The 13914-nt window shown below is 43.8% G+C and overlaps 1 protein-coding gene across 1 annotated transcript; it reads left to right on the top strand.

Moving 5' to 3' along the window:
- Positions 1–8162: 8162 nt before the first annotated feature.
- Positions 8163–12031, top strand: SNRPD2 (small nuclear ribonucleoprotein D2 polypeptide). Its single transcript, XM_082231423.1, has 3 exons — positions 8163–8316; positions 10565–10744; positions 11608–12031. Coding segments are annotated over exons 1-3 (357 nt in total). The 5' UTR covers positions 8163–8314; the 3' UTR covers positions 11783–12031.
- The last annotated feature ends 1883 nt before the right edge of the window (positions 12032–13914 follow it).

The following is a 13914-nucleotide window of genomic DNA, read 5'->3' as shown; positions in this document are numbered from 1 at the left end:
TATTATTATTATTATTATTATTATTATTATTATTATTATTATTAGTATTATTATTAGTATTAGTATTATTAGTATTAAAAGTGGACAGATAAAAGTTTTTCTCCCTCTTTCATAATACTAGAGCTCAGGAGATTCCAATGAAGCTGATTCCTGGAAGATTTGGGACAGATAAAATGAAGCCCTTCTTCACACAGCCCATGGAACTCCCTGCCACAGGAGACAGGGATGGGTGGCTTTAAATAGAGTATTAGAGAGATTCGTGGAGCATAGGGCTACTGATGGCTACTAGCCACGACGGCTATATTTTGCCTTCACATTTGGAGGCAGTGATGGTTCTGAATGTCAGTTGCTGGAAACTGCGGCAGAGAGGAGAGGGATCTCACGCTCAGATCCTGTTTGTGAGTTTTCCATGGGTATCTGGCTGGCCACTGTGAAAACAGGACGCTTGGCCAGATGGGCCCCTGGCCTGATTCAGAGGGTCTTCTTACGTTCCTAAGACTGACCGGCCTCAAGAAACTGCGCAGTTCATTAATACATACACAAATGGATCTATTTGAATAACAGATGACCTGTTTATTGAGCCTTCCATATTTCTAGTTACAGGTAGGTAGCCGCGTTGGTCTGCCATAGTCGAAACAAAATAAAAAAAGTTCCTTCCAGTAGCACCTTAGAGACCAATAACAAACTTACCGTATTTTTTGCACCATAACACTCACTTTTTTCCTCCTAGAAAGAAAGGGAAAATGTCTGTGCGTGTTATGGAGCGAATGCCTACAGATGGCGGAGGGATCTGCTGCAGTCGTGAGCAGAGGATCCATGGTTCCCCTTCCTTCCCTCCTCCGTGGCTTGCTTTGAAACAGCAAAGCGGGAGAAGAGCCGCTGAGTGGAGAGGAGAGAAGGACAGAGAGCCTGCTTGCTTTAAAGGAGCAAAGCGGGAGAGGAGAGGAGCTACTTACACATCCTTGTCCCTTGAGTGCTTTTCCTTCCCTCCCCACTTAAAATGTGGTTACAAAGCACGGATCCACATGGATCCTCAGGATTTTTGCATTGGGCTACTCCAAACTCACTATCAGATCACATGTCTGTGGCCACAGCATGAACCACAAAAATCATACATCCACTGTTTCGTTTAGAATATTTTTTTTCTTGTTTTCCTCCTCTAAAAACTACGTGCGTGTTATGGTCTGGTGCGTGTTATAGAGCGAAAAATACGGTAGTTGGTCTCTAAGGTGCTACTGGAAGGAACTTGTTTATTGAGCATTAATCCTGAGTTGCTTGCACAAGGTTTACAGAGAGGTTAGATTATATCTGGTCTTTAATAGGTTTATGTCTATATGTTGTTGTTGTTATGCCCTTCCCATCTGATTAGATTGCCCCAGCCACTCTGGGCGGCTTCCAACAATACAAAAACATAATAAAACATCAAACCTTAAAAACTTCCCTATACAGGGCTGCCTTCAGGTGTCTTCTAAAAGTCAGACAGTTGGAGATGTTTAAACCATTATCTTTTATATGTTTCTTTTAGCTTTCTGGACTTTTATCTGTGTTGCTTTAATTTGTTTAAGCTGTCCTCGAGTCGTAGTCTGGGAAGAAGGCAGGAAATAAAATAACAACAGGAACAATTTATTGAGCATTGATTCTGATCTGTTTGTGGGGCAATGAATACTCATCTCACTTTGCTTGTGGTATGTTTATACATCTTCCCATTAATCAATTGTTCACCTCACACTTTCCAGGGGAGCATCCCCATCACTCTCTTAACCACGACAAGTTTGCGTGGGGTTTTTAAAAGTGGATTTGTTACACTGGAGCGACAAAGCGCTTTAACCCACTTTGATTGCACAAGCCTACATTTTTTGGTGTGTGCTTGAGTCCCCTCCTCAGAAATAGTGACCATTTAGAGGAGCTTTATATATCCAACAAGTTGAAACGTAAAGGCAGCATAAAACAGAAATAAAAAATCTTTATAACCTCAAAGTATAAAATGCAGTCACCTTCACACAAACCCTGAGAAGTTGTTGCTTTTTAATGTGTTTTAATGTGTTTCTATGTATGTAGAAAGGAGGAAAACAACATGTGCACAACAAAATAAAATAAAGAACACAAATTGAATCCCAATTCTTTCAGCTGCTGACATGTAAGATTGTATGTCCGGTGTAGCAGTATATAAAATAAAGCTCTACCATACGGTACTGAACTCTAGTGGCTTTTTGCTGCCTTGTACTAGGAGTATATATAGTTTTGAATAACTTGGGTTTTATAAACAAGGACCATAGGAATAATAAATTGATACAAATAAATAGACCAAGTCTGCTCATGTCATTTGTATATCACAAAAATTACTAGAAGTATATTACGAATGATTTCCCCCACAAATGCAGTGATTGACCAAAATTTACTATACCAAGCTTGGATGATTAAATGGTCTAAGACAGTGGTACTCAAGCTTTTTTCTCTTTATTTCAGAATAAAAATTTGCTTCTGCCACACTGAATTTTTGATTGATAAGAAATACACTGGAAAGCAAAAAGAAGCAATTAGCAGTGCTTGGATTTTAACCTAGAACACAGCTAATTTATAATATGATCATGGGACACCCAGAAAGTATAAAATAACACAGTGGTGTCAGAACATGAATCATTCCCAAAATATAATTATAAACAAGCCTCTTACATATCTACCTTAAGTACATATGAGAGGTGTGAGATTGCTTTTGCCAGGTAATCTCATTTATATTAGGTCTATTTTGAGACAAACTCTCATCTCATCCACACAAATAAGCCTTTTTTCTTTTCTAATCTTTCATATTTGTCGGCGTTGAAAATCCCTGTTTGTGGAGAACTATAGAATAGCCAATGCTCTTCAAGAGAGAGACGTGAATACTATTTCTGCTTGCATGGATACAGATAGTGATAGAGATCACAGGGGTAGAGAGATACTACACCAAAATGTTATTTTTTTTTTTTTTGGTTTTGTTTCTTTAAAATAACTTTTATTAGTATTTTCCACACAACAACAACACAAAAGATATCAAAAAATAACAATACACAACACACAAAAATCAACATTCGAAAACTAAAGAAAGCAGCAACAATAACAACAACAAACAAATCCATATCTTACAAGTTAATATTATATTATAAACAACAGGAAGAAGACATTGACTTCCACCAATCTCACAGCACCTCCTTTATCTCTCATTGTGTCTTCCTGTTGTCCTGATCATCTCTATCCTAACATCTAGATATAAATCCTTATTTCATATTTATTTGATTGCCCTTGAATATTCCCACCATACTTGCCATGGTCTCCTGCCACACCCTTTGAGAACCACTGGTCTGAGAACGGAAAATCAAGATGACAGACTATGCCAAAATAGCAAAACTACCGGTAACTAGGAAGCTCAGAAATCAAGAAGACAAGAATTTTTTAAAAAGAATGGGAAAAGTTTATAATTTATATACGAGACCACTGCAAGCAGGTTAAAACAATGGCAGGATTTTAATCACACTTGTAAAGTAACGGAAACTATGGACAATTTAGAAGGAAAAATATTTGGATAAATATTGACATGCAGTTGTAATTATTTTTACTAGGACCCAGGGAAGGGATGGGGGGAAGTCAGGAGATTCAGAGTACAGTGGTACCTCGGGTTACAGATGCTTCAGGTTACAGACACTTCAGGTTACAGACTCCGCTAACCCAGAAATAGTACCTTGGGTTAAGAACTTTGCTTCAGGATGAGAACAGAAATCGCGCAGCGGGAGACCCCATTAGCTAAAGTGGTACCTCAGGTTAAGAACAGTTTCAGGTTAAGAACAGACCTCCAAACGAATTAAGTTCTTAACCTGAGGTACCCCTGTAATAGCAGTATTTGGTTTTGAATTGATGTTTGTTGTGTGTTTATATATATTTTTAATCAAATAAAATATTCTTTTAAAAAGAGAACCACTGAGGTCACCCACAGCCATTATTGATATAATTTTACATAAAGTATTTTAGATGAATACCCATTTCTTTATCCAGCTAGATCATGGGTAGGCAAACTAAGGCCCAGGGGTCGGATGCAGCCCAATCGCCTTCTCAATCCGGCCCGTGTACGGTCCAGGAATCAGCATGTTTTTACATGAGCAGAATGTGTGCTTTTATTTAAAATGCATCTCTGGCTTATTTGTGGGGCATAGGAATTCGTTCCTATTTTTTCTTCTTCAAAATATAGTCTGGGCTCCCACAAGGTCTGAGGCACAGTGGACCGACCCCCCGCTCAAAAAGTTTGCTGACCCCTGAGCTAGACCATAGTCCCAGGCCTCCTTAGATTGCCACCAAAGCAGGGAGTGCCCCCCACCCTCCATTCCTGTTGCGGCACCACGCCAGAGGGACACAAGCAAAACAGGCGCCTGCCCTTCGAGGGAGCTGTCTGAACACGCAGACATGCGAGATGGGGACGCAGCTGACGGTAACCAGAAGCTTCTGTGGATTAAACACAAATTCTCTCTCTCGATCTCTCTCTCTTTCTGCCTGCTTGCCTGCCTGGCACCTGTTGATTTTTATGGTCCTCAACTCATCCACAAAGCACCAGTCACTTCCCTGCCCCTCGGGCGCAATGACTAACCATTCATAAAAAGGGAGGCCAAGGCAGTTACAAAACAAGTCTAAGCAGATTTCGCTGGGGAAGAGCTACAGCTCGGTGGTTTGCATGCAGGAGGTTGCAGGTTCAATCCCAGCGTCTCCACGTAGAGTTGGGGGATTTATAATGAATTGGAAAAAAATGTTGAAATACACATTTATTAAGAAACCAGAGGCCTTTCTTCTTGGGATAATACGTTTGGAATTGCCCCCAAAAGATGGTAGATTGTTTTTGTATGCCACAACTGCATCTAGAATTTTGTTAGCTAAGAATTGGAAATCACAAGAAGTCCCGACAGTGGAGGAATGGCAGATGAAGATGATGGACTTTTCAGAGCTAGTTGACCTGACTGGAAGAGTCTGCGACCAGAAGGAGGAGGAGTACCAAGAGGAATGGAAGAAATTTAAAGACTATTTAGTTAAATATGCTAAGATAGCTTAATTGGAAAAAGTTGCAAATTCCAGATAGGCTTAGGATTTAATTATGTGATTTTAGAGAATAATATGTTTAGAGTCAAAATGAAAACAAAGCAAGAGGTTAAGTGATTAAGTTAATTTTATGAGAAAATAGGTTTTGGAAAACTGTTACAATGATACACACTGAAATTCAGCCAGGGGGATTTGAGGAAGTCACTTAACAATGTTACTAAGACTGGATCAAGTACAGCTAAGATGTATGTTTCTCTGTTTAAAAATTTTGGAAAACCAATAAAAAAAATTTGAACAAAGAAAGTAGGGTTGGGGGAGACTCCCTGTTGAAACTCTGAAAAGCTGCTGCCAGTTTGTGTGGAGAATAGAAAACCTCCAAGCGTTTCCTTATTTTTTAGGGACAGGACAGCCGCAGATTTACAGAGGCCATTCCGGTTTCTGATTTGATCCCAGAATGTCCCTCTTTCCCTTGGGACGTCCCTATTTTCATCAGATAAATGTTGGAGGGTAAAGTTATGCAAACTCCGAGCCACAGAGATAAGTTAAATATACAACATTTAGAAGACATCTGAAGGCAGCCTCATATAGGGAAGTTTTTAAATGTTCAGTGTTTTATTATGTTTTTATATGTGTTGGAAGCCGCCCAGAGAGGCTGGGGCATCCCAGTCAGATGGGAGGACATTATTATTATTATTATTATTATTATTATTATTATTATTATTATTATTATTATTATTCTGCTTATTTTATATGCAGAATTCATCATGCGAAAGGCTGGGCTGGATGAATGCCAACCCAGAAGTAAGATTGCCGGAAGAAATATCAACAATCTCAGATATGCAGATGACAAAACCTTGATGGCAGAAAGTGAGGAGGAATTAAAGAACCTTTTAATGAGGGTGAAAGAGGAGAGCGCAAAATATGGTCTGAAGCTCAACATCAAAAAAACGAAGATCATGGCCACTTGTCGCATCACCTCCTGTCAAATAGAAGGGGAAGAAATGGAGGCAGTGAGAGATTTTACTTTCTTGGGCTCCCCTGAACATTTTTTTTAAAAGAAAAAAAAGCACTGCATACATCACAAGCAGGACACAAACACCACAGCCCTTATTCACAAGATACTGTTATCTGAAATATATATAGCCCCTTTTTCTGCGATGGTACTCACTGGTGACGCTGTGGGTCAAACCACAGAGCCTCTTGGGCTTGCCAATCAGAAGGTCAGCGGTTCAAATCCCCGCGACGGGGTGAGCTCCTGTTGCTCGGTCCCTGCTCCTGCCAACCTAGCAGTTCGAAAGCATGTCAAAGTGCAAGTAGATAAATAGGTACCACTCTGGCAGGAAGGTAAACAGTGTTTCCGTGCGCTGCTCTGGTTCGCCAGAAGCGGCTTAGTCATGCTGGCCACATGACCTGGAAGCTGTACGCCGGCTCCCTCAGCCAGTAAACCGAGATGAGCGCCGCAACCCCAGAGTCGGTCACGACTGGACCTAATGGTCAGGGGTCCCTTTACCTTTACTCACTGGTGGAGAATACTGTAACCTTTTTTCCTGCCTGTGGAAGCCTTTTTATGCTGGCACCTGCTTTGACCGACATAAGCATATATATATATATTTGCCATTATGTGCTTGGACAAAGCTTGCTTACGGCTAAGGGAGCTGGGCATGTTTAGCCTGAAGAAGAGGAGGTTAAGGGGTGATATGATAGCCATGTTCAAATATATAAAAGGATGTCACATAGAGGAGGGAGAAAGGTTGTTTTCTGCTGCTCCAGAGAAGCGGACACGGAGCAATGGATCCAAACTACAAGAAAGAAGATTCCACCTAAACATTAGGAAGAACTTCCTGAAGTAAGAGCTGTTCGACAGTGGGATTTGTTGCCAAGGAGTGTGGTGGAGTCTCCTACTTTGGAGGTCTTTAAGCAGAGGCTTGACAACCATATGTCAGGAGTGCTCTGATGGTGTTTCCTGCTTGGCAGGGGGTTGGACGCGACGGCCCTTGTGGTCTCTTCCAACTCTATGATTCTATGATTCTATGCTCCTTCATTAACAGCCAATTCATTGAAAAAGCCAGTGTTGTGCGGAGTTTACTGCACTGAGCTGGGCGCATTCAAATCCCTATCCAATGATGGTCCCTTGGGACCAGCCACTCTCTTTTTCGCCTGTCCTACCTCTCAGGCTTCTTGTGAAGATAAAATAAAGCAGTGGGAAAAGCTACATATGCCAACCTGAGGTGCTTTTTTTTGGGTGGTTTTTTTAAAGGGGAAAGTGGAACATAAATATAAAAGATAATAATGGTTGTCATCTGTCTTGAATTTCCCGGACATTGATGGTATACTGCAGTCAGAAGCAGTGTCCGGGAAAATCCAGGTGTATGGTAACCCATGTGGGAAGACTAGATTTTGGCGAATTTCCTTAAAAGTGGCTCAAAAACTTCTTTTTTTGAGTTACAGATAGGTAGCCGTGTTGGTCTGCCATAGTCAAAATAAAAAAATTCCTTCCAGTAGCACCTTAAAGACCAACTAAGTTAGTTCTTGGTATGAGCTTTCGTGTGCATGCACACTTCTTCAGATACCACGAAAGCTCATACCAAGAACTAACTTAGTTGGTCTTTAAGGTGCTACTGGAAGGAATTTTTTTATTCTTTTTTTGAGAGAGAGAGATTTTGGGAAGAACTAAAGCAAGCTCAACAACGTTGCTCCAAAACGCTCAACAACCTTTGTGTCCGGATTTTCACTTTTTGAAATATGGCAAGCATCCTTTGCCTTCATTTTTGCTGCGGTTTGACTGATTTAGGAACGCCCTTCCTCCATTATAAATGGATGATGATGATTATTATTATTATTATTATATTTATTATTATATTTATTATTATTATTATTATATTTATTATTATATTTTTTATTATTATTATTATTATTATTATTATTATGCATTCCCTCCCTAACAAAAAAAGTACAATGTCTGGAGGCCAGATTTTACTCGAAAAGAAGGTCCAACAGGCGCTTCTTTCCCAGGAAATGCATCGGAACCCAAGTGAGTAAACAGCCTACAGGCAGGGCAAAGCCGTTTCGCGGGGTGTTTTGCCTCTTCTCGCGCGCCGTAGCCGCAAAGCCATAGAGACGGTAGGCCTGGAAGGGCCGGCCGGGCAGGCTTGGAAATGCCCCGGAAGCGGAAGCCTGGGAAGGCGCTCACATTTGCAAAGCCGCGACGGAGCAGTTCGCCGCGCGAGTCGACGGCTAGGAAGACGAGAAGGGCCCAGCCATGTGAGGACGGGCCGGGGAGGGGGGTGGAAGAGAAGGAGGCCGGGTTTTTTTGGGGTGTGGGGAGGTCCCCTTTCTTGTGAGTCAGGATTTTTTTTGGGGGGGGGGGTCCTCATCACTATACCGTAAATATTCGAATAGGCGCCCCTGTTTAAGAGCGTTATAATTACTGCCGTATTTATTTATGTCCCACCTTCTTCCCTTACAGGGACTCAAGAAGGCTTACAAAAAAGAGACAAAATTTTAAAAAATCCTTCCAGTAGCACCTTAGAGACCAACTAATTTTGTTATTGGTGTGAGCTTTCGTGTGCATGCACACTTCTTCAGATATTAGTTGGTCCCTAAGGTGCTACTGGAATGAATTTTTAAATTTTATTTCGACGACGGCAGACCAGCATGGCTACCTACCTGTAAAAAAAAGAGAGGGAGGGAGGGAGCAGCTAAAAACATAGTGGGGGTAGTGGTGGAAACCGGTCATTAACAAAGCATTCATGGAATTAAATGGCTCCCGCTGCCTTATTGGAAAGGCTACCCCCAGCTCTCCCCGCTCCGCCCCCTGACACCATCCTCTTCTCTGCTGCCCCTTTTCTCGTTCACCTTGGTCGTTTGCAAGTGGGAAGGGGGAGTCACGGCCTTCATGCGCTGCCTCTGGGCTTCCCTTACTAGCAGCTGGTTGGCCACCTTAAGAACAGAGTGCTGGGACTCGCTGCCTCCCCTTCCCCGCTTTGGTCTGATCCAGCTACTGGCCTCTTCCTCATGCCCAGGGTCCCCAGGGTCTTCCCTCTTGGCTTATTTGGCTGCTTCCAAGATGCTTCCCAGTGGCTAGTGGAATAATTTTGCCGATTCAGATGGGAGGGGTCCTGCGTTAGCATGTTTGCAACCACCTTGCCTTTACAGTGGTACCTTGGGTTACATACGCTTCAGGTTACAGACTCCACTAACCCAGAAATATTACCTCGGGTTTAGAACTTTGCTTCAGGATGAGAACAGAAATCGTGCTCCGGCGGCACGGCAGCAGCAGGAGGCTCCATTAACCAAAGTGTTGCTTCAGGTTAAGAACAGTTTCAGGTTAAGAACGGACCTCCGGAACAAATTAAGTACTTAACCCGAGGTACCACTGTACTTTGGTAAAGGGCACTATGTAGCAAAGTAATATTTTAAAGGAGCCACCTTAGAGTTTGTGACTCTTAACTTGTTTCAAAACTGTTTTTTAATATTGTGTTTTGATCACTGTAATCTGCCCTGGCACCTTAGGGTGAAGGGTGGGTAAACAACAACAGTTAGGATAATTTTATTGCCTGTTAGTTATGATCAGCGGAGATTTTGCTTCCACACTAATCCCATCGCTCCCCTGCACAGGAGACTCTTAGTGGGTTGTGTCTACTGCCTTAAAATGTTTAAGTGGGTGAATAATGATTCTTGGTGGCTAGGATATGACGCGGCAGCTAAAAAAGCCAATGCAATTCTGGGCTGCATCAATAGGAGTATAGCATCTAGATCAAGGGAAGTAATAGTGCCACTGTATTCTGCTCTGGTCAGACCTCACCTGGAGTACTGTGTCCAGTTCTGGGCACCACAATTCAAGAAGGACACTGACAAACTGGAACGTGTCCAGAGGAGGGCAACCAAAATGGTCAAAGGCCTGGAAACGATGCCTTATGAGGACCGGCTAAGGGAGCTGGGCATGTTCAGCCTGGAGAAGAGGAGGTTAAGGGGTGATATGATAGCCATGTTCAAATATAGAAAAGGATGTCACATAGAGGAGGGAGAAAGGTTGTTTCCTGCTGCTCCAGAGAAGCGGACACGGAGCAATGGATCCAAACTACAAGAAAGAAGATTCCACCTAAACATTAGGAAGAACTTCCTGACAGTAAGAGCTGTTTGACAGTGGAATTTGCTGCCAAGGAGTGTGGTGGAGTCTCCTTTTTTGGAGGTCTTTAAGCAGAGGCTTGACAACCATATGTCAGGAGTGCTCTGATGGTGTTTCCTGCTTGGCAGGGGGTTGGACTCGATGGCCCTTGTGGTCTCTTCCAACTCTATGATTCTATGATCTTTCTCTTTTTTTTCCTTCCACCGCCCCTGCACCACAGTGCTTCTTCCATGCTTGCGGTGAAAGGATGCGTCGTATAACCACTAGAACATATTTTGTATTGCCAAGTCACATTTAGTCGGTGCTGGTTGTCGTTCACCAGATGCCTGCATAGTTATCCTATGGGGCTTGACAAGCGCCGTCTCTTTTCTTCCTCCTCAGGAGCCTCTTAAACAAGCCCAAGAGTGAGATGACCCCAGAGGAGCTCCAGAAGAGGGAGGAGGAAGAGTTCAACACAGGGCCCCTTTCTGTTCTCACCCAGTCCGTCAAAAACAATACTCAGGTGTTAATCAACTGTCGAAACAACAAGAAACTGCTTGGCCGGGTCAAAGCCTTTGACAGGTAGGAGCCTCTGTCGCTTGCTCGGAAGTAAATAAAGCCAGATCAAGTTCAGACTTTCAAAATAAGTGGCAGATTTCCAGTTTTCCTCTTGGTAGTTCCATCTCCTTCAGAAGTTCAGGGAGAGGAGTGTTGGCCCAGGCGAGGGGATTCTCTTGTAGCCCCAGTTGTGGAATGCTCTCCCCACGACGATGTGTCTGGTTTCTTCATTACAGCGCTTTCAGCAAATGCTGGATACAGTGGTACCTCGCAAGACGAATGCCTCGCAAGACAAAAAACTTGCTAGACGAAAGGGTTTTTTGTTTTTTGAGCTGCTTCGCAAGACGATTTTCCCTATGGGCTTGCTTCGCAAGACGGAAACGTCTTGCAAGTTTGTTTCCTTTTTCTTAACACCGTTAATACAGTTGCGACTTGACTTCGAGGAGCAACTCATAGAACGCGGTGTGGTAGCGTTTTTTGAGGTTTTTTAAGACTTTGGAGATTTTTGAAGCTTTTCCAAAACTTTCCCGACACCGTGCTTCGCAAGACGAAAAAAAACGCTAGACGACAAAACTCGCAGAACGAATTAATTTCGTCTTGTGAGGCACCACTGTATGCGTCTCTTTACCCTGGTCTTTGCCAACTGACATGTGTGTTGATAGTGCCCATCCTATTCCTGCGGCGGTGATCCGTTTATAAATTTAACAACAGTATAATTTGTTCACTGGGAATTGAACAATTCCCCTTTGAGGTTCTTCTGGACTCTAGTCTAGAGAATGAGGGTGTTCCTTGGTCACAGACAGAGGGATGTTTTGTTCCCTCCCCATTTGTTCGTAGCAGGAAAGAGAGAGCCTTGCATCCAGGTAACAGCTTCCTCTCCCCACCAGGCACTGCAACATGGTGTTGGAAAACGTGAAGGAGATGTGGACAGAAGTGCCCAAGAGTGGGAAAGGCAAGAAGAAATCGAAACCTGTCAACAAGGACCGCTACATCTCCAAGATGTTCCTGCGTGGAGATTCAGTCATTGTGGTGCTGAGGAACCCCCTAATCGCTGGCAAATAATAGGCTGTCAGCAGGCTGTAGGTACTTGAGAGCCGAGTCCAATAAAGCGCTCTAATCAGGAAACCAACAAGAGGCATTTAAAAGTATTTTTGTGCAAAGAATATACAGTACCCCGATGAAGGAAAGTGCAAGGCTTCTTGCTATTCATAGAGGTAATAATGAAAATTCCAATCCCCAGACACCTGCTTATGTTCATATATGTTGTCTGATGACATTTTCTTTTGTAATAAACATTTTGTTAAAATCCTCTTTCTGCTTTTTTGTTTGGCGCAGGCTCTTCTGCCTGGTGAAGTTTTTGATGGCAATGAAGGGGATGGGAATCTTGTGGCTGGTGGGAGCTGAGCTGTGGGTCACTGTATTTTTCGCCCTATAGGATGCACTTTTCCCCCTCCAAAAATGAAGGGGAAATGTGTGTGCGTCCTATGGAGCGAATGCAGGCTTTCACTGAAGCCTGGAGAGCGAGAGGGGTCGGTGCGCACCGACTCCTCTCGCTCTCCAGGCTTCGGGAAGCTATCCGCAAGCCTTCGGAGCCCGGCGGGAGTGCCCGCCGGGCTCCGAAGGCTTGCGGATAGCAGCCCGAAGCCTGGGGAGTGCAGCGCTGTGCACCCCGGGCTTCAGGCAGCTATCTGCAAACCTTCAGAGCGCTCCCCCAGCCCGCAAGCTCCGGGAACGGTGGCAAGGCTGCACGCAACCTTGCCGCCGCTCCCGGACGTGTTCTGGGGTCAGGGGAAGGTCAGGCTTCCCCAGCCCCGCGGCTAAAAACGAAGCCAAAACAGCGAGCGGGATCCATCCCGCTGGCTGTCTTGGCTTCTGCCAAAGCTGCGCGCAGCCTCTTCCGGCTGGAGAGGTTGTGCGTGGCTAAAGGGGAAGCCAAGACAGCCAGCGCGATGGATCCCGCTGGCTGTCTTTGCTTCTTTGCTCTTAGGGGCTGGGGGGGAATATTTTTTTCCTTTATCTCCCCCCCAAAAAAACTAGGTGCGCCCTATACAGTGGTGCCTCACAAGACGAAAAGAATCCGTTCTGTGATTCTCTTCGTCTAGCTGTTTTTTCGTCTTGCGAAGCAATCCCATTGACGGATTAGCGCTTTTAGCGGCTTATCTGCTGATTGGATCAGCTGATAAGCAGCTTAGCGGCTTAGAAAAAGAGGGGGGAGGGAAAAAACCCAGCAGGAACTCGCAAGACATTGTCGTCTTGCGAAGCAAGCCCATAGGAAATTCGTTTTGCGAAGCACCTCCAAAACGGAAAACTCTTTCGTCTAGCGAGTTTTCCGTCTTGTGAGGCATTCGTCTTGTGGGGCACCACTGTAGAGCGAAAAATACAGTACATACTTGGAGCCTGAAGTCCTCTGTGCTGAGAGCATTAGGTAGGAAAAGAAGCCACTCCCCAAACTGAAAGCTTTTGACTTCTCCCACTGATATAGGTCTCTCTGTATCCCCACACCTTATTAGCATTCCCTACAGTTGACCAGCAAGCACAGCAAAACATCTTCATTTGGTATGAGAACAGAAGTTGTGTTCTGGGCCCTGGTGGCTTCAGTGACTTGGACAGGGCTGCCTGCAAGTCCTAGAGTTTGGAACAAGCCTGCTGTTGAGGCTTGTAGGTTTTAGCTAAAAGGTAGAGAAAGGTTCTTCACTTCTGTTTTCCCCATTCCTTAAAAATATCCCCAGACTTTTAAAAACTTAAGATGTATTGTTCAGAATGAAACCTAGAGACGGAATAATACAATATGCCTGTTCAGTCGTCCCCTGATACTCAGATATTTGGGCTCCTGAACGCCGCAAACCCAGAAGTGAGTGTTCCGGTTTGCAAATGTTCTTTAGAACCTGAACGTCTGACGGGGCTTCCACAGATTCTGATTGGCTGCAGAAGCTTCCTGCAGCCAATCGGAAGCCACCCTTTGGTTTCCGAACGTTTTGGAAGTCGAGCGGACTTCCGGAATGGATTCCGTTCGACTTCCAAGGTACAACTGTACTTGAAACAAAATTTGCACCAGTTTGCAGTCTTGGGAATTTTCAAATTCATATCCCAAAACATTGCATAAATGTATTGATCAGCAGCAGCGGATGGAGGGATTATTGGGTTGTCTTTGTTCTTATTTTTATGGTGTATTTTGTGTTTTTAATATTGTAATT

Source organism: Podarcis vaucheri, assembly GCF_965113315.1.
Source record: "Podarcis vaucheri genome assembly, chromosome: 7".
Taxonomy (NCBI): domain Eukaryota; kingdom Metazoa; phylum Chordata; class Lepidosauria; order Squamata; family Lacertidae; genus Podarcis; species Podarcis vaucheri.
Note: the sequence above shows the minus strand (reverse complement) of the source record. Positions and strands in the feature narration are given on the sequence as shown.